This window comes from Oryx dammah, unplaced genomic scaffold (genome assembly GCF_014754425.2).
Source record: "Oryx dammah isolate SB20612 unplaced genomic scaffold, SCBI_Odam_1.1 HiC_scaffold_2, whole genome shotgun sequence".
In the NCBI taxonomy this organism is placed as follows: Eukaryota; Metazoa; Chordata; class Mammalia; order Artiodactyla; family Bovidae; genus Oryx; species Oryx dammah.
The window spans coordinates 61,199,618-61,223,135 of record NW_024070186.1 but is presented as its reverse complement, the minus strand read 5'-3'; the positions used below and the strand labels follow the sequence as shown (position 1 = coordinate 61,223,135).

General features: G+C 37.7%; 1 protein-coding gene across 4 annotated transcripts in view; it reads left to right on the top strand.

Moving 5' to 3' along the window:
• The window catches only part of PLD1 (phospholipase D1), a 231,167-nt gene that overhangs the window by 122,777 nt on the left and 84,872 nt on the right, over positions 1-23,518 (top strand). For all 4 annotated transcript variants that reach the window (XM_040248810.1, XM_040248789.1, XM_040248799.1 and 1 more), the window contains exons 10-14: positions 1,397-1,546; positions 2,257-2,340; positions 12,301-12,382; positions 20,171-20,281; positions 22,331-22,531. In XM_040248810.1, the coding sequence (XP_040104744.1) occupies positions 1,397-1,546; positions 2,257-2,340; positions 12,301-12,382; positions 20,171-20,281; positions 22,331-22,531 (628 nt within the window). The remainder of the gene's footprint in view (positions 1-1,396; positions 1,547-2,256; positions 2,341-12,300; positions 12,383-20,170; positions 20,282-22,330; positions 22,532-23,518) is intronic.

The window sequence follows — 23,518 nt, the reverse complement described above, 5'->3', positions numbered from 1 at the left end:
TGGCAGGGAGACTGCTGACTTCAATACCTTGTTTTCTCTGGGTTTTTATTGTTGTTATTGTTCTTGTTTTTTTTTTTTTCCATTTTGGCAGTGCCTAGAGAAAACCCCATGGACGGAGGAGCCTGGTAGGCTGCATGCAGTCCATGGGATCACTAAGAGTCAGATACTACTGAGCGACTTCACTTTCACTTTTCACTTTCATGCATTGGAGAAGGAAATGGCAACCCACTCCAGTGTTCTTGCCTGGAGAATCCCAGGGACAGGGGAGCCTGCTGGGCTGCCATCTACGGGGTTGCACAGAGTTGGACACAACTGAAGCAACTTAGCTGCAGCAGCAGCAGCAGAGACATACAGATTCCTATTTCACTGACCTGGGATAGAACCTGGAGTTCTGGCAGTGAGAGCATGGAGTCCTACCCACTGGATTGCCAGGGAGTTCCCACACCTTGTTTTCTCTGAACTTCAAATTTGGATAACTCATTTCCACCTCTTAGTGGTAGTCACCTCTTCTGGCATTTGTTGTGTGATAACTTTTTGTAATCTCCCACTCTGAATTTTTTTTTTTTTTCAGCACTGACAAATCTGTAACCATTTAGGATCATTTAGTCGTTTGCAATAGAAAAATCCAGTGCAGTCTGGGTTACATCAGAAGTAATTAATCAAGTATGTTAACCATGACTGATTCCAGGGCTCCAGCTATGTCACTGAGGTGCATTTTCCTGGAGGGTCTCAATTCTGTCCCCTGAGATCTGCTCCATCCTCAGGCTGGTCTCCTGGTGGTAGCAAGATGGCTGCCTCTTAAACTCAAACCAAGTTTGGTGGAAGGGGAAGAGTCTCCTGCTGGCATTTCTGAGCAAGTCCTTGATTTTATTTTCACTTTTTGGGTGGAGTTGGCTTATGAATATCATCCTTGAGCCAGTCTTTGGAATAAGGAGCTGGAGTATGCCATTTTGTTGGCTTTGGTAGACCCAGAGAAGGCACAGGATGATCAGGCTATTTCCAGAGGCTGAGGGAATGGACACCAGGTGGGCCAAAGGGAAATGTCCTTTACAGGAACCAACAATTTTCTAAAACTTAGATGTAGGACCTCACTTTATGCCTCTTCCATGTCTTCCTCACAGCTTGGCCCAGATAGCTCTAGACCTTTACACATGTTTGCATAAGTGAATGAGGGGATAAGTAACCTGAAAGTTTATTGGTGCTACATTGAATATATTTTTAAATACTGCCAAAACCATTTAAAAGTCTGTTTTTTTCATATCAGTAGGATGCTCTTTTGTCTAAAATTTTCTTTGCTGCAATACCAAAACAAATGGGACATATTTAATTCTTAAGTTATTTAAAGAGATAGAGCATAAAGTGACCATTCTTTTCCACATTTTGCTTTTCTTTGAAGGACTCTGATTTTAAAATGCAACAGCTATAGACATGCTCGGTGGTGGGGAGGGGCTATAGAAGAATTCATCCAGAAGTATGGCCCCGACTTTCTCAAAGATCATCGATTTGGATCATATGCTGCTATCCAAGAGAACACTTTAGCCAAATGGTAAGATCTTTTTGCTCTAAGACTATGAAGATAGTCATAGCATTTAATATTACAGTGGTCTAAGTTCACCTGGAATCAATTTTTGAAGCTGTGAAAAAATATTATGTATTATACTTCGCAAGAGCCTTTATAGGACTACCTGAGCATAAATTATTTTTCCATTTTTTGTTTTTATGATTTTTTAAAAAATGAACTTTAGATAGCTAGATTTAGATTGTGAAGTCTGATTTTAAAAATTAACTTCATACATTTTCCTAATGATGCAAATGAAAAGTTTATTTAAGTCATTAGTCATAATTTAAGAAAGAGAAATTTACTTGGTAGGTATTTCTTTTAAATAAAATTTTGCTTGGCATGTTATTCTACCCATGGGTTAGAAACTGGTCTGCTTTCAGTCTCAGAAGAACAATGGTGTGTGAGTTCAGCAGGGTGGGAGAGTGCATCTGACCTCATACAATGATGAGAGCATTCAATTTGTTATTCTCTCAGCAGAAAAGAATCAGATTGCCTGCCTCTGTCTACTTACTGTACTTCCTGCATAGCAAACAGAACATAGTATTTTCAGTTTTTGTTTCCAGTTATACAAAGTAAGCTGGTGGTTTTGTAGAGATTCTAGGCAGTGGCTTCCGTCTTCTGTTTTGCCATATGATAGATTTCTTTTTTTATCTTTTTTGTTAAAAAAAAAATGACACAGAAAATTTGTCTTTCAGGTATGTTAATGCCAAAGGATATTTTGAAGATGTGGCAAATGCAATGGAAGAAGCAAAAGAAGAGATATTTATCACAGATTGGTGGTTAGTATATGTCCCTGGGGAGTTTGGAGATCTCTGTGTTTAGGAATATACAACAGTGTTGTACTGTTCTAGAATCAGACATTAAGAAAGACAAGCAGTATTCACAGATGTTTTGGTCAAAGTCCCAACTAATTAATTGTAGTAGCCTCCACTGAAAGGTCTTTGCAAAAAAACCCTCACATCCATATATATTGTTAAAATATTTAGTTTAAGCAATTTTGTTTTTGTTTTTCCCTTTGGAAGCAAATAACCAATATTTATTGTAGTAAAGATTATTTTGCAATGCAAATATAGGTGTAGAGATAATGGAAAATAGTCTTCCTTGGATATCTTCCATGATGCTGGTATGTCTGTCACAAGGTCCAATGAATACACTTCCTCTGAATTGTCCCTTTGAAACTGGAATATTTCCATTTACCTATTAGTATTAAAATATCCTTTGTAATGAGTAAGCCTGGTTAGCTTTTCTAGAGATGCATCAGATTTCAACTTTCTAATCCCCTTTAAAATCATCCATGAGAGTTAAAATGCTAATTAAAGCCATTGCAAGTCTCTTGTATCTAAAATTCACTTAGCTCTTGGGAAATTTTACTCCTGGAGTAGGTGTAGGCCTTGTAGTATGACTTTAGTTCCAATAACCCATCTGCCAGGATGGTTAAAACCCACTGCTGATGCTAACATTTCCTACAATGGAAATGAAAATGTCTAAAATGTGTTTTCCTTCTAAGAACTTAGTTGCTTAAAATGCTCCTCCCACCCCCATTTTTCCCTATCCTATTTCTTTCCAAATGCTATCTTTATTGAACTATGAAAATAGCATCATAATTCATTTCTTCCTAATTCTAGGTTTTTGGGGGAAAGGAGAGTAATTAGGAATGTGAACTCATCTTTTTCTACTGTTTTGCCTCAGTGATGAGGAAATGTTTAAGTCTAAGGCATGCTTTCCCAACCTTGGCACTACTGACATGTGGAGCCAGATAATTCTTTATTGCGGGGGCTTGTTCTTTGTATTGTGGGGTGTTTAGAACCATCAGCATCTCTGGCTTTTGTCCACTTGATACCAGTAGCAAGGTCCCAATTGAGATAACCAAGATATCTTCAGACGTCCCCTGGGACGCACAGTCCCTCTTGGTTGAGAACTATTGATCTAAAGTCAGCAGATAAGGCTTGTGATAATCAGCGTGTCTGTGCTTCTGTTTATTCTCACATTTATGGAGGAGCTTAATCTTTGTCCTTTTATTCTTGCCAAATTTTATCTCTTCAAGTCAGCTACCAGAAATAAAGTTTCATACTTATGAGCTATTTCTTGATTGAATACTTTCTACACACTTATGAGAATAGGTTCAAGCTTAATGTAGTAGGTATCTTCCTTTAAAAAGTATTTCTGAAAGTTTGACTGGGACATGAAAGAGACTGTAAATAGCATTTCCATTGAGCCCATGTTATCATGTTTTACACAAGCAAATAATATATGTTTTGAAGGTTCTGAACACTGAAATATTGGCTCTCATTTAAACATCTAAAGAGATGGAATGTTGAATGTTTCTTCTGTCAGCCAAAAAAAATAAATCAGCAGGTTATTTCTTTTTCATGACTATGCTAGGATAACATCTTATTATAACACTCTCTTTGAAATAAAACCTTTGCAGAAACTTCCCTCAAAACAAGTGAAGAAAATTGTTGTTGTACAATTAATTGCAAAAGTGAGCATTCAGAAACTTTATCACACCCTGATATATCTGGATCTGAGAGAATGAAAAGCATAGTGAGAAGATGCACATGCCCTTTAGAAGCTTCTAATCTAAATCAAGAGACATCATATACATGAGTGAAAACTGTGTTACTTTCTTTTTGAAACAATTAATATGCAAGCAAAGGCAGATTTGAGCAATCTCTGGCAGTTGGTGATGGACAGGGAAGCCTGGCGTGCTGCGGTCCATGGGGTCACAAAGATTTAGACACGACTGAGTGTCTGAACTGAACTAAAAGGCAGATTTAATGAAATGAGAAACAACCTGGGACCTAGAAGTGCTTAGCTCTTTTGTTCATTAATTCATTTAACTACCCATTCTTTCATTTGTTAGTTTATTCACTCATTCATTTCTGAGATACTTAATGAGCAGCCACTATGTGACAGGCACATGTCCAGCATGATGAATGAAAAGCAGCCCCTACCCTGGACAATACACAGTCAGAAAATTATGTGCAGGACAACAGATTGGGGCCTGCTCAGTGGTGAAGTCCCCCAGTCGTGTCCGACTCTTTGCAACCCCATGGACTGGGGCCTACCACGCTCCTCCAACTGTGGGATTTTCCAGACAAGAGTACTGGAGTGGGTTGCCATTGCCTTCTCTGGAGAAGAAGTCGACTGAGCGATTTTACTTCTTCACTTCAGTGGTGAAGATCAGCATGGCAGAAGGCACAGGATGAGGGTGGGGTTGGGGGAAGCTTGGAGGAAGGGGCAGTGACTGAGCCTGCAGGAGCTGTGGAAGCTTCACAGGAGAGGAGGCTGGCCTGAGTCCTGGGTGATGGAGCTGTCCAGATAAAGATAGGTGAATATTTTAGGCAGAGAGGTAGTAAGTTATATTTAGAATTTTATTTAAATAATGCAATAAGAAAAGGTAGGAAAGAAGACAAAAGAGAGTTGCAGCTTAAGTGGAAAAATGAGTGTGAAAGTCGCTCAGTTGTGTCCTGCTCTTTGTGAACCCAGGGATTGTGCAGTCCATGGCATTCTCCAGGCCAGAATACTGGAGCGGGTAGCCTTTCCCTTCTCCAAGGGATCCCCCCAACACAGGGATCGAACCCAGGTCTCCCACATTGCAGGTGGATTCTTTACCTTCTGAGCCACAAAGGAAGCCCTAAGTGGAAGTTAGGGTTATTATTTTGTGCAACTTTTATTTCAGTAGTCAATAGAAGACTGATTGATAGGTAGGTAGGTAGGTAGACGGATGGATGAAAATACTGGGATGAATACATAATGTATTCCTGTGGATTATGACCCCAAAAGTTCAAAAGCTTCTGACTTTCAACAGGGTTGGCGAACATTTTCTCTAAAGAGCCAGAAAGTAAATATTTCAGTTGTTTCAGGTCACATATAGTCTCTGATGCATATTCTTGTTTGTGCAAGTGTGTGTGTGTTTAATAAACCTTTAAAAATGTAACAGCTCATGGGCCATACTAAAAGAGGCAGTGGACCAAATTTGATTCATGGTGTATAATTTGATAACCCTTATCTTAAAAAGTAAATTCAAGTTATTACATTATATCAATACTAAGAGCGACTTTCACTAAGAAACTGTCAATCTGTTTTCTGAAGTGCATATACTAACAATGTTTGGGAATTTCATCCCTCCTCATCATTGCGAGCACTTGCTGTTGTTAGTCTTTTTCATTGCTGTTGTTCAGTCACTAAGTCGTGTCTGACTTTTTGCAACACCATGGACTGCAGCATACCAGGCTTCCCTGTCTTTCACTGTCTCTCAGAGTTTGCTCAAACTTCATGTCCGCTGAGTTGATGACACCACCCAACCATCTCATCTTCTGTTGCCCTCTTCTCCTCCTGCCTTCAATTTTTCCCAGCATCATTCTTTTTTAATGTTAGCCATTCCAAAGGGTAGTCAATAGTCTCTCGTGATTTTAAGTTGTATTAGCATGTCTTTTCATGGTAAGCATATTTTCCTGTGACTTTTGGACATCTGTTGAGTTTTTTTTGGAGGAACGTTCAAATCTTATTTTTCTTCTTTTTTTTATTGGATTGTCTTCCTATTACTGAATTGCAAAAGATCTTTATACATTCTAGTTACAATTTACTCCAGTTCATTCTGGCCTCTGTTTTCTGATGAAAAATTCATGGTCATTTTGATTTATTGTTCCCCTCTTAAATAATGCATTGTTTTTCTTCTGAGTGCTTTTAATATTTTCTTCCTGTCATTAGGTTTCAGCAATTTGATTGTGGTGCTTGAATTTATCCTGTTTGGAGTTCACTGAGTTTCTTGAATCTGTAGGTTTATGTCACTCATCAAATTTGAGAAATTTTCAGCCATCGTTTCTTCAAACTTTTTTCATGCATTTCCCTCTTTCTCCTCTTTTTCTGAGTCTCTGATGACACAAATCAGTATCTTTTTGTATTGTCCTATGGGTCTTTCAGGCTTTGTTAATTTTTTGAAAAATCTTTTGTTACTCAAATTGGATAATTTCTCTTTATCTCTCTCTAAGTTCATGGATTCTTTCCTTTGTCACCTCTGTTCTAGTGACCCTATTCACTGAGAGTTTGATTATTGTAGTATTTTTCAGCTTGAAAATTTCTCTTTGGCTTTTATTTATATCTTTGTTTCTTTGCTGAGGCTTTTTGACTATCTATTCATTTTAAGAGTGTTTACCCTTGTTGAAATATTTTTATAATATCTAGCAAAGAATTATATTAAATAATTCCAGCATATCATTTTGGAATTGGCATTTGTTGAATGGTTTTCCTGCAAGTTGAGATTTTTCTGATTTTTTTTTTTTTTTTTTGGTATGCCAAGTACTTTTTAATGTATTCTGGAAGCTTTGAATATTATGACTCTGGGTCTTGTTTAAATCTTACAGAAAATACTGGTATTTCTGTTTTAGCAGGAAAGTGGTCCATTAGGTCCATGCAGAATGTTCCAACTAGTCTTCTATCTGTGTGTCTTTGGTGACAATCTCTTTTTAAATCCTTCGCAGTGCTGTCCAGATCTGTCCCCCATGTTCTCCACCTAATGGCAAATTTGGGCAGTGATTTGTTTCTTATTTCAGTTCTCAGATTCTTCTATATAATATTTAGGATCAAATTTATGTGTGGGCAGCTTGGGAGTGAGCTAGAAGTTCATAAACAACTTTACATAGCATTGCTTTTCTGAGCTCCTCTCCCTCCATGATCTGCCCACTACTTGTGGGTTGCCTGCTGCTTCCCTTTTTAGTCCTCTGGCTGTTGAGAGAAATGTGCCCTGCTCTGTTACACAGTTTCTGCAATGATACTTTGTATCCAGAGCCAAGCAATGAATATTTGTATCCTCCTCTTGCAACCACATTTCTTCCTTTGGGAGGGAAAATTCCACTTCCTCTGAGTTTTTGATGCCTGTGGGCTGGTCCCTGCCTCCGCTAGCACTGCCAGAAGGCCCCACTCTTCCTTTCCTCAAGCCTGAACCAGAGGACTTCTGAGGCTCTCTCTGCCTGTGCCAATACCCATTTCCAGTTCTCTTCCCAACTGAGAAATCAGAGGGAAAAGAACAGTAAAACCACTACTCACTAGAAGATATGTCAAGAACAAATGTGTTCTTTCTCAATATTGAGCCTTCCAATTCATGAATACTGTATATCTCTCCATTTTTTTTTTTTGATCTTAAATTTTCTCATCAATGTTTTGTACTTTCCACATACTTGCACTTATCACCAAGTAATTCATGTTTTTTATGTTTTTGTAAATGGTATTTTTAAAAGTTCGTGTTCCATTTATTTGCTGCCAGCATATGGAAATACGGTTGATTTTTTAATACTGATCTTACCTACTACAGTCTTGCTTAGTTTGCTTACTAGTGCGAGTAACTGTTTTATAGATGCCTTAGGATTTTTCCGCATAGGTGAACATATGATGTGTGAATGATGACAGTTTTCCTTTTTCCATTATAATCTGTATGTTTCGTATTTCTTTTTCTCTTCCTTTCTTTCTTTTTCCTTATTGTCTTGGCTAGCATCGTCAGTAAAATGTTGAATAGAAGTAGTGAGAATGGACATCTTTCTTCTTCTCAGTGTTAGATGAAAAGCTTTCAGTCTTTTATTATATGCTTTAGGTAGATTTTTAAATAGGTGACTTCTTACTTTGAGGAAATTCCTTTCTACTTAAAATGTATTGAGAGTTTTTATTCTAAATGGGTATTGAATTTTGTCAAGACTTTTTTTCTGCATATATTGATATAATCTTTCTGTTTTCTATTAATGTGCTGAATTATATTGATTGATTTTAAACCAACCTTGCATTCTTAGGAATAACCCCATTTTGTCATGATCCTTTTTATAACTTATGAAGTTTTGGTAGAAATTTTTACCTCTGTGATCATTAGGGATATTGTACTTAGTGTTTTCTTTTCTTAGATTTTCTTTTTTGGTTTTCATATTAGGATAAAGCTAGCCTCATTATATGAGTAAGTACATGTTTTCCCTGCCTTTGTTTCCCGAGTGAATCTTGGTAGGATTGGTACTATTTCTTCCCACAAAATAATCAACTCCCCTTTTATTTTTTAATCTAACCAGTTTGTCAGTTTTATTAATCTTTCAAAGAATTAGATTTTGGTTTTATTGAGTTTATTGTTTTTCTGTTTTATGTTGCATTAAGGTCTATTCTTATCTATTATTCCCATTCTTCTTACTTTTTCTTAATTTATTCTTTTTTCTATTTTCTTAAGATGAATGTTCTGATGATTTATTTTAAACATTTTCTTTCTCATATGAGCATTTAAAACTATAAAATCTTCTAAGAAGAGCCTTTACTTAGAAGTACTTTTTAACATCTCTGAATGTGGAATGCATCTCACACTCATTAACATCTTATAGCTGTCATCATTTTTTCTTTCTTACTGGTACACACAGTAATATGCATCTTACATTCACTGTTGTCCAAAACCCAATGAAATGTAGTATCATACAATTCTTTTTAATTTTGCTTAGCTAATAATTACTTAGTTAAGATCCTGACATAATGATGCTTGTGAGCCATAGCTGTACTGTACTTGCCATTGTTTATGCTTTGTTTATAGCATGACTGTCATTTTTCATAGCATGACTATTTTTATCTTTTCATACATTATGCTCAAAATCGAGATTTCCTTGAGAGCCTGCCTGAGATCCTCCAAAGTATCTAGTAGAATCCTCTGCATACAGGGTACATGGTGTTTTTAGATTTTAAAAAAAGATGATAAAGACTTAATTGCAGAGTATAGACCTGAAAATGGCCCCCACACTGAAGCCCTCTGAGCCCATAATTAATGTGTGCATTGAAAATTGCAAGCACATACATGTTGTTGGGTATGTCCTACTTTCCGTGAACTAGCAATGCTCAGTGACACACTTTTCTATTTAAAACAGATTTGTTTTTAATTCATCTTAGATCTTTTCCTGTCAGTTGCTATATTTTTTGTTCAAGTTGTTTCCTGTTTTAAGCTAAATATGTAAATATTTATACTGTATACACCCCTCTATTATCTGTTTTCTTATTTATCTTATCCAATGCAAGTTTCTTTTAGATACTTTTTCTCTGGATTTTTATTTTCTTTAACTGAATTTAGTAGAGCGTAAAATTATTTCTTTTAATCTCCTTAGCTCCTTAAAGCCCTGTGGTTTTCCCATGCTTCAAAGACCCCTTGGCAAGGCATTGTTTCACCCTAGTGTTCTGTAAGACTTTGATCCTTACACAGTTCACCCTGCTCCTCCAGGTCTAGCATTTCAGCAGATGAAACTTTATTGCTTTTTTGTTTGTTTTTCCCATTACAGAAGAGAAATGGGAGAAGGAAATGGCAACCCACTCCAGTCTTCTTGCCTGGAGAATCCCAGGGACGGGGGAGCCTGTTGGGCTGCCATCTACGGGGTCACACAGAGTCAGACACAACTGAAGTGACTTAGCAGCTTAGCACACTACTTACCAGTTTAAGTCAGGCAATGACTTTGAACCTAACCCCGAGAGAAAAAGTGACTCTCTTGTACTGTGCTGCCCATGGCACTACTATGAAGAACCCAGGGGTCCATTCTCACAGTGGGAATAGCTTACCTATCAGCAAGCCTGCCTTCTTCCCTGCTTGGAAAGCCCAGGTTCCCAAGGACATTGCTCCTTGGTATAGGAAGTCAGTGTTCATGTTTATCAATTAGAACACTTTGGCCTGGGTTGTTAGAATACTCAACTGAAAGTAACTTAAACAATTAGGATTTATTTCTCTCATTAAATGAGAATTCTAAAGTTAGACAGTACTAGGGACTTCCCTGGTGGTCCAATGGTTAGGACTTTGCCTTCCAAAATGCAGGGGGTGGGGGTTCAATGTCTGGTCAGGAAGCTGAGATTCCACATGCCTCATGGCCAAAATCCAAAACATAAAACAGAAGCAATATGGTAACAAATTCAATAAAGACTTTAATAATGGTCCACATAAAAACAAGAAATCATTAAAGTTAGGCAGTACTAGAGTTGGTGAAGTTCTCCAGTGATGTTAGGGTTGTGGCTTTGCCCTTAGAATTTCAGTGTGGCTGCAGCTATCTGAGCATCATGCCCTCATACAGCATCCATCCCAGAGCCACTTTCCCTGGGGTTTTGTGTGTGTGCCCGTGTGTCTCTTCCTTTCATCGGAGGAAGAACTTTTCTATTTATCGCCTCATACATCTCATTGTCTGTGTTCAGTTCAGCTCAGTTCAGTCACTTAGTCATGTCCGACCCTTTGTGACCCCATGAATCGCAGCACGCCAGGCCTCCCCGTCCATCACCAACTCCCAGATTTCACTCAGACTCACATCCATCGAGTCAGTGATGCCATCCAGCCATCTCATCCTCTGTCGTCCCCTTCTCCTCCTGCCCCCAATCCCTCCCAGCATCAGAGTCTTTCCCAATGAGTCAACTCTTTGCATGAGGTGGCCAAAGTACTGGATTTTCAGCTTTAGCATCATTCCTTCCAAAGAAATCCCAGGGCTGATCTCCTTCAGAATGGACTGGTTGGATCTCCTTGCAGTCCAAAGGACTCTCAAGAGTCTTCTCCAACACCACAGTTCAAAAGCATCAATTCTTCTGCACTCAGCCTTCTTCACAGTCCAACTGTCACATCCATACATGACCACAGGAAAAACCATAGCCTTGACTAGACGGACCTTAGTCGGCAAAGTAATGTCTCTGCTTTTGAATATGCTGCCTAGGTTGGTCATAACTTTTCTTCCAAGGAGTAAGCGTCTTTTAATTTAATGGCTGCAATCACCATCTGTAGTGATTTTGGAGCCCCCCAAAATAAAGTCTGACACTGTTTCCACTGTTTCCCCATCTATTTCCCATGAAGTGATGGGATCGGATGCCATGATCTTAGTTTTCTGAATGTTGAGCTTTAAGCCAACATTTTCACTCTCCTCTTTCACTTTCATTAAGAGGCTTTTTAGCTCCTCTTCACTTTCTGCCATAAGGGTGGTGTCATCTGCATATCTGAGGTTATTGATATTTCTTCTGGCAATCTTGATTCCAGCTGGTGTTTCTTCCAGTCCAGCGTTTTTCATGATGTACTCTGCATATAAATTAAATAAGCAGGGTGACAATATACAGCCTTAATGCACTCCTTTTCCTATTTGGAACCAGTCTGTTGTTCCATGATCAGTTCTAACTTTTGCTTCCTGACCTGCATACAGATTTCTCAAGAGGCAGGTCAGGTGGTCTGGTATTCCCATCTCTCTCAGAATTTTCCACAGTTTATTGTGACCCACACAGTCAAAGGCTTTGGCATAGTCAAGAAAGCAGAAATAGATGTTTTTCTGGAACTCTCTTGCTTTTTCGATGATCCAGCAGATGTTGTCTGTGTACTTCCTCATATATCTCATTATGCAGGATTGTGTTACTTTATAAACTGGAGCTAAACACAAGAGTGAGGAAGCAATTATTCAGAATATTCACATTCAGTCATGGGAGGTAGGCCCTGATACCAAGGAAGGAAAAGGTGACAATGGTTGTTGGGCAGACAGTCAATAGTATTTGCAAGTGTGTGTATGTATGATATGTGAGTAACAGAGAAATTGAGACTGCCTTTTTTTTTGGATAAAGGTTGTTCCAGTATGAAGTTGTACAGGGACTCATAGAGAACTTTGGGTGACTCGCCACAGTGGAGGATGATAATGGCATTTGGGCTAAAATTGCCGTTGCTTCCTATGACACAATCAGAACTGAATATTTTGTTTTAGTTTTTTGAAATCTTGGTTTTGTGATTTCAGGTTGAGTCCAGAAATCTTCCTCAAACGTCCGGTGGTTGAAGGAAATCGTTGGAGGTTGGACTGCATTCTTAAGCGAAAAGCAGTATGTACTTTACTAACATGCTGATATAATTTTTTAAATGTTTATTGCCTCTGAAGTGCCTTTTTGAAAAGCCCTTCATATACACTTATAACATTTTTCTTTAGAATTTGACAAAAGATGGAATACTTACTATTTTCAAGTTTATTTTGTTATTTTTTTTCCCATTACTGTTGAAACATAACTATTTTCACCTAATTCACAGCATGAATTATGCTAGCAGCTCTATTCTTTTTGTTTTATAATCAGTTATGGGCAGTTAATTTTATAAGCAAAAATTGTAATGAAATTTCATCATTGAATAATAAATGATGAAATGAAACATAGCATTTTATTTTTTTCATTATTTGTCATTCGAGCAAAAGACAAAGTCATCTGAGAATAATTTCAGTCAGATGGGGTCAAGTGGATGTTGAAGAATATCAAAGGAAGGTCATAAAAACCACTGGTTCCAGTTTGGAAAGAGTTTATGGTAAATTGACGCTATAAATTCTGGGAGAGCATTGACTGTGCTCTTTCTGTTATAAAAAGTAAATAACTGAAGCAGTATAGGCTCACCAATGACTACTTTGCATTCATATTTCTAATGAATTTTTGGGCTTCCCCAGTGGCTCAGAAATAAAGAATCTGCCTACAATGCATGAGACGTGGGTTCAGTCTCTGGGTTGGAAAGATCCCCTGGAGAAGGAAGTGGCACCCTTCTCCAGTATTTTTGCCTGGGAAATTCCATGGACAGAGGAACCTTGTAGGCTATAGTCCGTGGGGACATGAAAGACTTGGACACGAGTTAGTGACTAAAACAACAGAAAACAATAACAATTAATCTTTTTATGTGGTTGACCCTCAAGTTAAATTAAGTTGAATTAGGATGGATCTAACTTTGTTATTAATCATGTCCAAATTAGGGAGTGCTAGTTGGGCACAACTGAAGTGACTTAGCAGCAGCAGCAGCCTTTTTATTGTGCTTCCCTGGTGGCTAAGTGGTTAAAGAATTCGGCTGCCAATACAGGAGACATGGATTCAATCCCTGGGTCAGGAAGATCCCCTGGAGAAGGAAATGGCAACCTACTCCAGTATTCTTGCCTGGATAATCTCATGGACAGAGGAGCCTGGAGGGCTACAGTCCATGCAGTCACAAAGAGTCAGACTTGACTTAGTGACTAAACAACAGTAGCAAAGCCTTTTTACTATTATTTGAAACTGTCTTAATTTTTTAAATTCTGTAATTAAACATTCAAGCAGAATTTGCAGATCCTGAGTAATTGAGGTCAGCATTTGGTCAGCATTTTCTATTCTCACAGCCATCACTCATTTCTTTTTTCCCATCTTCTACATTCCCATATCCCTTTCCTCACTCACCTTTCCCTCTTTTTTCCATGTCTTTTCCCCATGCATTTAGTTTAGGATATCCAGGGGTAGGTATAGGCACTCCTCACTGCTGATGTTAAAGGCAAAAGAAGTTGATTTTCTTTATTTCCAACACATGTTCTGCCAAAGCATCATTTTCTAGGCTAGTCTGTCTGTTATCTCAATAGACTTTCATTCACAAAATTGGAAATTCTAGTCCTACATGTATTCTTTGCATATTCATTACATAATCCAGCATACAGATACTGAGTGTGTCCTCTGTATATGGTCCTATGCTAATAACTAAGGATGTCATGTGTGTGACTAGGACCCCATCCCTGCCCCTGGGATGGCTTGCTGAAGGACTCGCATCCTGGGCTCAGCCCTAGCCTTACCAGACGTCTTTCTACATATTGAATGGGCTATAACTTTCTCCATGTTTCTCTCTGTGAAATAGCACCTTTCCTATTTCTCCTCCAGAAATTAACTACAGAAATTCCACTGTAATCCACTTTTCCAGCTTTGCCCTTCCAGTCATCAGTCATACCAGTAAATCTTCTCTCCACATGCTTATCAAATGCTTTACTCTTTTAGGTTTCAGCTGACGTGTTTCTGTTGAATGCCTCCTACGTTAGGGCACTGGCTAATCATATGAGCATGTACAAAAATGAAAGACACGATTCTCGACCTGAAGGAGCTTAAAGATCTATATAGAAGTCAGCTGGGTACAGAGTCAGTGCCAAGATTCAAAGCAGGAGGGAGAGCATTGGGTAGGTCTGGTGTGGAAGCCCCTCACAGCATGAAGGGTTTAGAGCATTCAAGATGGGCCAAAAATTTTAACAGAAGCCATTTCTAGGTATAGGAACTGTGATGAGGAAACATGCTGGAGGCAGGAATTCTAAGTCCTTGTGCATCACAGTGAGGTGACAAGGTTGATAGCATACGAGTGTTAGCATATGTAGGATGGGGCATCAAGCTGAAAAAGCAGTTGGGATGGGGAGGCTTTGGAACCAAGCCAGTGGTTTGAACTTCATGGAAAAACAGTGGGAGGTGTGATGGACGAAGGGTGATCTGATCAAAATGGTGTGAATGTGGCAGAGGAAGGAAGTGGGAAGAACCCAGGGTCAGAGAGCTACATTTTAGATCATGGGACTATGAGGTACCTGCAGGACACCTAAGTATACTCCAGAAAGGAAGTCATTTTTTCCAGAGCGGGGTTCAGGAGAAAGATCCTGCAAGTCTGGTCCTCCACTCCATGTTGGCTGGTGTGTGTTTGTTTATTCCCCTCAGCGTACCTGTCCAGGTGCCTTTCCGACCACTGTCGTGATTTCTCTTTGCCTTTATGGCCCATGAACGCTGTGAGGTATCAGGTGAATACCACGGCCAAATAAATATTACTGACTGATAATGGTGCTTTGCTTCAATTTCATCTGCTTTTTTGAAACTTGTAATTTTTAAATTACATGTAATGATTTTTTAAATCTCCTAAGGAAAGAGTAATACTATTAAACATTAATTTCTCAGTGGTACATTTAATAGAATTTCTCTTCTCTAATCCAGCTACACCATATTATTAAATTTTTAACACTCAGGTCATTCCAAATTGATATTTCATATGCTCATAAACACTGCTTTACATACATAATTTAGTTTCTGAAAGCCACTAGCTTCTCAAAGTACTGGGTTGAAATAGCATTTATTCTTGCATTAATGGATCCCAGAGGTCCATAAGGTTGAATGAAATGAATTCTTTTTTTTCTTCTATCTGATTTTGTAGTTCTTTGGGGAGAAATTTAGCCAACAATAGGCAAACATCTCTTTTAATGGCTGTTTCTGAGGGGAAAAATACAATATTTTGTTTCTCTGGTAGTAACCAAGTTGATATTTCCTGTTTCTTTGGTCTTCTGTTATCCCCTGTCATCATTTAAAAAATTTAAACCGATGTTGAGAGACAGACTGTTTACAACTCAAAGCAGCATCCCAGGGTTTGTACAGGTTTGAATTTATTGTACTGGAGGTAAGACAAATTGCATGATGCTTATGGGTAACTGCATCCCTGTATCCATTTTGTATATTTTAACCATAGAAATACGTGACATTTCTGATGAGAACTGCACCGGAAGATTCTTCAAGTGCAGCAATCTAGAGAACTATAGAACCTTAGTTCTCAGGGGGATTTTGTCATCAAGTTAGTTTCTTTCTGTCCTGGACCGCAGAGCACATTCTAAAGTTGCAATCAGGGACCAAAAGCAGGGAAGTATGTCCACGTTCATCAAATGAGATGAATAATCACATCACTGAACAGAAAAATCAAAGAGAATCTTATCAAAATAGTGGGCCAGAAGGGTGAAATGGGGAAGGAGGGAAGGGATCTTCAACCTTAAGGACTGTGCTTTAAACAAAATTGTCTTGGAAAGAAAAAGAAAAGCTTATGAGCTCTTGTGCTGTTACCTACCAGGGCTGCTTGCATTTCAATGGTGAGGATATGATTCCTTTTTATCCTTTACTTTTCATTTTCTTAAAATATTACAAACCATCCATCCCTGCTGTGCTACTCCCCAGGGAAGTCCTTGACAGGTGATAAAATTAGTGATTATTCTGGGGGTGTGTTAGCTAAGCTGTCTTTAGGCAGTGAACCAACTGTACTACATTTAGAAAATATTTTGACCACTGTGCTTTGAACAATCAGAGAAAAAGCTGGCTCAGAAACAAAGTTTCTTGATGTCAACTATAAACATTTTTTTATTTTTCATTTTCTTCATATACATTTGTATGTGTAAAGCACCTAAAAGTTCATACTGTTTATAGTATTGTATCTGTTCTACTTGATTAAAAATGAATTAGAAAAGAGGATAGAACTTTTATCTTTCTAAAGTCAGGTGTCATAAAGTTTATTGTGTGGAATCCTTGGGTTAGCTGACTTCAGCAAAGATAAATAATATAACATAGAAATGTAAGAAACACAGTCAAGTTCAGGGCCATCTCTTTTCCCACTTATCTTATTAATACTTTTGAGCAAAGGGTAATTTCCCCTAGAGTCACTGAAAGGCTTTGATAAAACATCCGATTCTTCAAAAGTGTTTTTTTTAATTACAGAATTAACATCGTCCTTTTGTTTCTGATTTGGCTTTCACTATGTGCAAATATTCCCATATTTTGTATTAGTCTGCACTATTAGGACCCAACAAATGCCTTCATTCCAAGGGGATATATTTGGCTTTGCCCTTTATAGCTGAGAGTTTATGATAGTTTGTAATGCCTTGACCAAAAGAAGAGGAACTTATTTCCTTATTATCACAAGAATATTGTCACTAATCAACTGTTTATTGTGGGCGTGGTGTAAGTAAACAACTGTAAACCAGACTACATAAAAATGAACTTTTTATATTTAATTACTTCCTTATTAGTCATTTCTTTTTAAGCTAGAATGACTTAAAAGTCTGTATCCTACTTCCTATAGGTTAATTTATTTCAATGAGGAAAGACACAGTAAAGAAGAAAATGTCAGGTATTAGTAGATGGAAGGTAATATCAATACTATAATCCATTAGTGCCAGCATCTCTGTTATATAAAAAATCCATTCATTATGCAGATAAATGGAAAATTATAAGATTCACTCCAGTTCCTAATTTGCAACTACTGTCCTTCTTGAGTAATAATCTCACAAGCCTAAGAAGTAAAATGTCATCCATTTTAAAACAAATGAACTGTGATGAGAGATGTCAGGTGTAATGTTCTTTAATTTAGGTTGAAATTGGGGGTTTTAAACTTTATGTTGCATCATTGAGTGGGAGGCTATTTTTTAAACTGTTACTCATTGCTGAATCCTAAAATATTTAAATAGAAAAGTAAATCTAAAGAGTAGAAGACAAAAATAAAATAATGTTCTAGTTTTCATTTAGAGCACTCACTGACCAGATCATTGGAAATTAATCTGTTCACTTCCTGCCTTTAATGAATTAATCCTTTCACTTCCTTATTTCTTTACTCAAGTCTATATTTTCATGCTGCTGCTAAGTCGCTTCAGTCGTGTCCGACTCTGTGCGACCCCATAGACGGCAGCCCACCAGGTTCCCCCGTCCCTGGGATTCTCCAGGCAAGAACACTGGAATGGGTTGCCATTTCCTTCTCCAATGCATGAAAGTGAAAAGTGAAAGTGAAGTTGCTCAGTCATGTCCGACTCTTAGAGACCCCATGGACTGCAGCCTACCAGGCTCCTCTGCCCATGGGATTTTTCAGGCAAGAGTACTGGAGTGGGGTGTCATTGCCTTCTCCGCTGTACTTTCGTACTTGATTACAATAATAGTTGCATAATGTATAAATGATAAGCAAGTTCCAAAAGTCAGTTGTTAACCAGTGAAATAAAATGACATATGTATTTTAATCCTGTTTTTTTCAGAGCAAGAACGGGTCTTCTGCTAGTACTCAGGTTTCCTTAATGCAGTCCAGAATGTAAATCAGGTGTATCCCTTCAGAAATATGACACTTTTCAGATATTACTAAAACGAAGTAAGACAAAGTTAGTTTCTTGAAGTGATGTGTTATTCTAAAGGATTTAGGGACTAAAATATGCTCCTTAGTATTGGCAGAGCAACACTAGGGAATTGTAAACATGTTTTGTTTATTCCAAGGTTTTATATCTTGCAGACTAAAAATGTTAACTCCTATGTTTTTTTCACATTTTTGTAACATTGAAAAAATGTCCAGTTGTTATAAATTTGATGTGTTCAATCCAGTAAGTCTTCTTAAATTTGTGACTTGAATGTTCATTATGAACAATGCCTAATTACCATGGATTAAGAATTGATGCTTTTGAACTGTGGTGCTGGAGAAGATTCTTGAGAGTCCCTTGGACTGCAAGGAGATACAACCAGTCCATCCTAAAGGAGACCAGTCCTGGGTGTTCATTGGAAGGACTGATGCTGAGGCTGAAACTCCAATACTGTGGCCACCTCATGTGAAGAGTTGACTCATTGGAAAAGAACCTGATGCTGGGAGGGATTGGGGGCAGGAGGAGAAGGGGACGACAGAGGATGAGATGGCTGGATGGCATCACCGACTCAATGCACATGAGTTTGGGTGAACTCCGGGAGTTGGTGATGGACAAGGAGGCCTGGCGTGCTGCGATTCATGGGGTCACAGAGAGTCAGACACGACTGAGCGACTGAACTGAACTGACATTCAAACTATAACAAAATTGTTATTCATCACTATAGTTTATTAGATACACTTGCATCTCTAATACTCTAGAAAAGATTATGGGAAACTTCTTGCCTTTAAATCTATAGGATATTAAATGTCTATGTGTAGCTACAGTATCCTGTATATGGTTTCAGCAATCATCCAGAATGGTTTCAGAGCTGCTGGGTATATAAAGTGCAAATTCAGTGTTGCAAACTACACAGCAGTACTGAGGATGCAAACCTAAAAAGTAAAAAAATGATATAAGTAATGAGGATAAACAATATAGAGTTTCCTGGAGGAGCTGTCTGTTAATGGGGGAACCATATAAGAGGACAAGGAGAGGGGAGAACATTCAAGTGTCAAGCAAAATTAACCATAAGCTAAGACCTTGTCACTACCCAGAACTAAGAGAGAAAAATAATGGTACTTTCCTATACTACCAGCTGTTGGACATTCTCTTTGATGGTTAATATTAATGATAAATATTATTTATACAGCATATTAAAGTTTATGAGCCACTTTTGATTCAGTGTGACCTTCACAATGGCTTTGTCTGTTCTCCTTTAGGTCCAAGGTCTAGGGACAGATCAATGTTAATTTGTGGGCTGCTGCTAAAACTCAGGGGTTTTTGATTGTTAGAGAAGCTGACTTCTGAAGAAGTCATTTCAGTGGTGAAATAGGCCTTAATGATTTAATTATGGGTGAAGAGTGTGAACCAACACATTCATTTCTGAAGAGTGAGAAATGTTTTTCCACTGAAATAATTTTTAATAAAGAAAAAAATCTATGAAAATATCCCCCAAAACATTTAAGGCATGTTTAGCATACTTTATCATCAGAGTGTTAAAAAAACACTGTTATTTCAACTCATTGTGGTATGATAAAAACAAAAAGAAGACCCTAATTCTGTAACAATGAATCAGATCAAAACTTTCCTCTAATGTCAAGTGTTTGGAGGTGTTCAAAGGTGTAAGACTATCAGACATTTTTAGTATTTAAAGTTGCAGTTTCAACATTCTGGTTGTAATTAGTCAAATATTGACTCAGTATGCATAGAATGGAAAGGAGGTAGCTTTTTATTTTTTATATTTGTGTCTTAATCTACACATTTCTGTGGCAGTTTTCATTAAATATTTTATTATACTTGTTTATAGAAGAAGTTTTTAGAAAATACAATGCCCAGAAAGGAGGAAGAAAAAGAAAATCGTAGCATACTTCCAGAAATTCTTATTTTTCCCTGTATTTTTTTCTTGTGACAGCAACAAGGGGTAAGAATCTTCGTTATGCTCTACAAAGAGGTGGAACTTGCCCTTGGAATCAATAGTGAATACAGCAAGAGGACTCTGATGCGTCTACACCCCAACATAAAGGTATTTGGGTCATCTTGCTGAAAAATGTTTCTTCTTTATTATTCTACAGTTTTCAGATATGTTTTGCTTTGAGCAGTGGCAATCTTTGGAATTCCCTCATGTATATTTTGAGTAAATAGTACTATGAACTTTATGGGCTTCCCAGGTGGCGCTAGTGGTAAAGAATCTACCTGCCAGTGCAGGAGATGCAAGAGATGGCGGGTTCAATCCCTGGGTCAGGAAGATCTCCTGGAGTAGGAAATGTCAACCCATTCCAGCATTCTTGCCCGGAAAATTCCATGGAAAGAGGAGCCGGTTGGCTATAATCCATGGGGCTGCAAAGAGTCAGACACGGCTGAGCACACATACTTTCTTATATTTCTGATTTTGATGGGATCATCAGAGTTCTCATTTCTGCTTCTTTTACCCTGATCGTTTAGCCAAGAACATTATTCCTAGAGTTGTTTTAATATTCAAGAGTCCCATCAAGTTTCCATACTCTTCATTAAGGTTATCCTGAAACCTCTTAGATGTGAGCTCCCTGGGACATCCCTTGAATACTGATAGACACAAAAAGAGCTCCTTAAGGATTTAAAGCGTTTTCCTTAAAAGCTCTTAGTAGAAAGTACTACTAACGTGAATAAACATGATAAACAATTTGAAAAAAGCCATTTGATATTTAACCAAGGACAAGCCTATCAGTAAATATTGCCCAGTTATTGAGATATTTCAAGACAATAATAAATCTCCAGTAGGCTTAAAGTATATAATGATTATATATTTTTCTTGATTAAAAGAAGATAGTCCATGTAAATAATAACCAAAAAAAGGCAGAAATGACTATACTAATATGGGTCAAAATAGACTTTAAATCAAAAAAGTTTACAGTAGACAAAGAAGGATATTATATATTAATAAAAGTTTCAGTGCAGCAAGAAAATATAATTATAAGCATTCACATTCCTAATAATGACTATCAAAATATATTATGCAAACATGGACAAAATCAAAGGATGAAATAAAGCACTTCTATAATAGTTGGACACTTTAATATCACACTCTTACTAATGAATTGGCATATACATGTAATGGAATATTATTCAGTCTTTAAAAGTAAAAGAAAATTCTGACATATCTTAAATCATGTGGATGAACCTTGAAGACATGATTCTAAGTGAAATAAGCCAGTCATAAAAAGATAGATTCCTTTTATATGAGGTACCTAGAGTAGTCAAATTCACAGAGATAAAAAGTAGATGGTAGTTGCTAGAGTTTTGGGGGAAGAGGGAATGGGGCTTTATTGTTTAATGAGTGTAGTTTCAGTTTTGCAGAATGAAAAGTTCTGGAGATGGTTGTACAATATGAATATGCTTAATACCACTGCACTGTACACATAAAAATAGTTAAAACCATAAATTTTATGTGTATTTCACCACAGTAAAAAAATGTTGTTAAACAGTAAAATTGTCTTCAAAGTTTTTGGTATGTTTCCACTTAAAGACATACAAAAATAGGTCAGTCTGGGATCGTTTAGAGAGAATTCTACTTGAAAGCAGGAGATTAATAACTTCTCAAAGTACCTTTAAAATCAAGAGCTGTCAAAACATCTATATCCCTATATCATATACTTACTGCTTCAACTCAATGACTGCTAAAATATCAATACACTTAGTAATTTTTGTCAGAGGTAGACGCTGGTTCAAAAGTTTTAGTGTTTTTTAAGTAATACCACATACAATGTAATCCTTTGGTGGAGGGGAAGGAATCTGCTCTCCCACTGAGCTGACCTTTATTGAAATATGTGGCCAAATTTCAAGCTGAATGGCAGCTCCCCACAAGCGTGAGGGTCCAGAATGGGCAGGGGAGTCTTGAAAAGTAACCAGGGATCTTCCTTTGCTAAATACTGAGGATAAAATTAGAAGTTTGGGGATTCCCTTCGATGTATAGATAGCACATTTCAATATCTGAATTGTAGGAAATGCTCTTCGAGGGTATAAACAGACCTATTGTATTATAGTATGAAAGGCATTTTAGAAAGCATACTACATGTGTGGGTCTTTTCCTCTCAAGGTGATGAGGCACCCGGATCACGTGTCGTCCAGCGTATACCTGTGGGCTCATCATGAGAAACTCGTCATCATCGACCAGTCGGTGGCCTTTGTGGGTGGGATTGACCTGGCTTACGGGAGGTGGGATGACGACGAACACAGACTCACAGATGTGGGCAGCGTGAAGCGCGTCATCGGGGGACCATCTCTGGGTTCCCTCACAGTTAGTAGATTTCATCTTTATGGAACTGCATAAAAGGGACACAGTTTGTATAAGTGGGTATCAAAAGCATGATTGGTTGGCTGATGGGTTGAATGAAAGGAGGCACATTCCTGGATAGTTGAGTCCAACATAGACCTGGTTTCAAATACCACCTAAGGAGTCTGTTAGTCTCAGTTTCTTCTCTTGTAAGAAAACTAAATAGATTCGATAAAACATTTGCTATCTCATAGTCAGTTCCTTGGGTTTCCATTTAAATTAAAGATTTAATTCCTATTTGAGGGAAAAAAAGTTCATAAAAATGTGCAGCACAATTGGACTTCAAGTAAGCAGGCTTATTACAAGTTGCTGCCAAGGTTTTTGAAATTTTCCTTCTTACAGACATATGAAAATAAGTCAGTCTGGAGACATTTGGAGAATTCTGTTTGAAAGCAGGAGGTTAATAACTCCTCAACGTACCTTTCAAATCAAGAACTGCCAAAATATCTATCTGTACGCCTATATTCGTGTACTTATTATTTCATCTCAGATAGATGGTTGCCAAAATATCAATACACTTATTAAAAATTTGATGGCCTCCATCTTATTTTTCTGCTGTATATGTTGGTGACTTTTCTAGGAAAATAGAGATTTAGTGGAAAGGTAATGGAGAAAATAATTGACAGAAAAATCATCACTTAATGTTTATCAGAGGAAGTTCAGTATCTCAACAGTGAGTATAACTCATGTAATTATATCTGAAACTGAAAGGTTAATTGGCATAAAATTGCAAGAATTTGATGCAGTGAAAGAGGAACTGTAATGGACTTCCTGGTGTCCCTTTGGAAGTCTTTAAACAGCTCACAAGAATCCCCCCACTGCCCTGCAGGTGACCTCACGCACATTATTGTGTGTCTTGGGGAGCCAGCAACACGTGTAAACTTTAAACTGGAATTAAAAGACCACATTGCAGTATATATTATGCAGTTTCTTTTCATTTCTCTTTTTTAA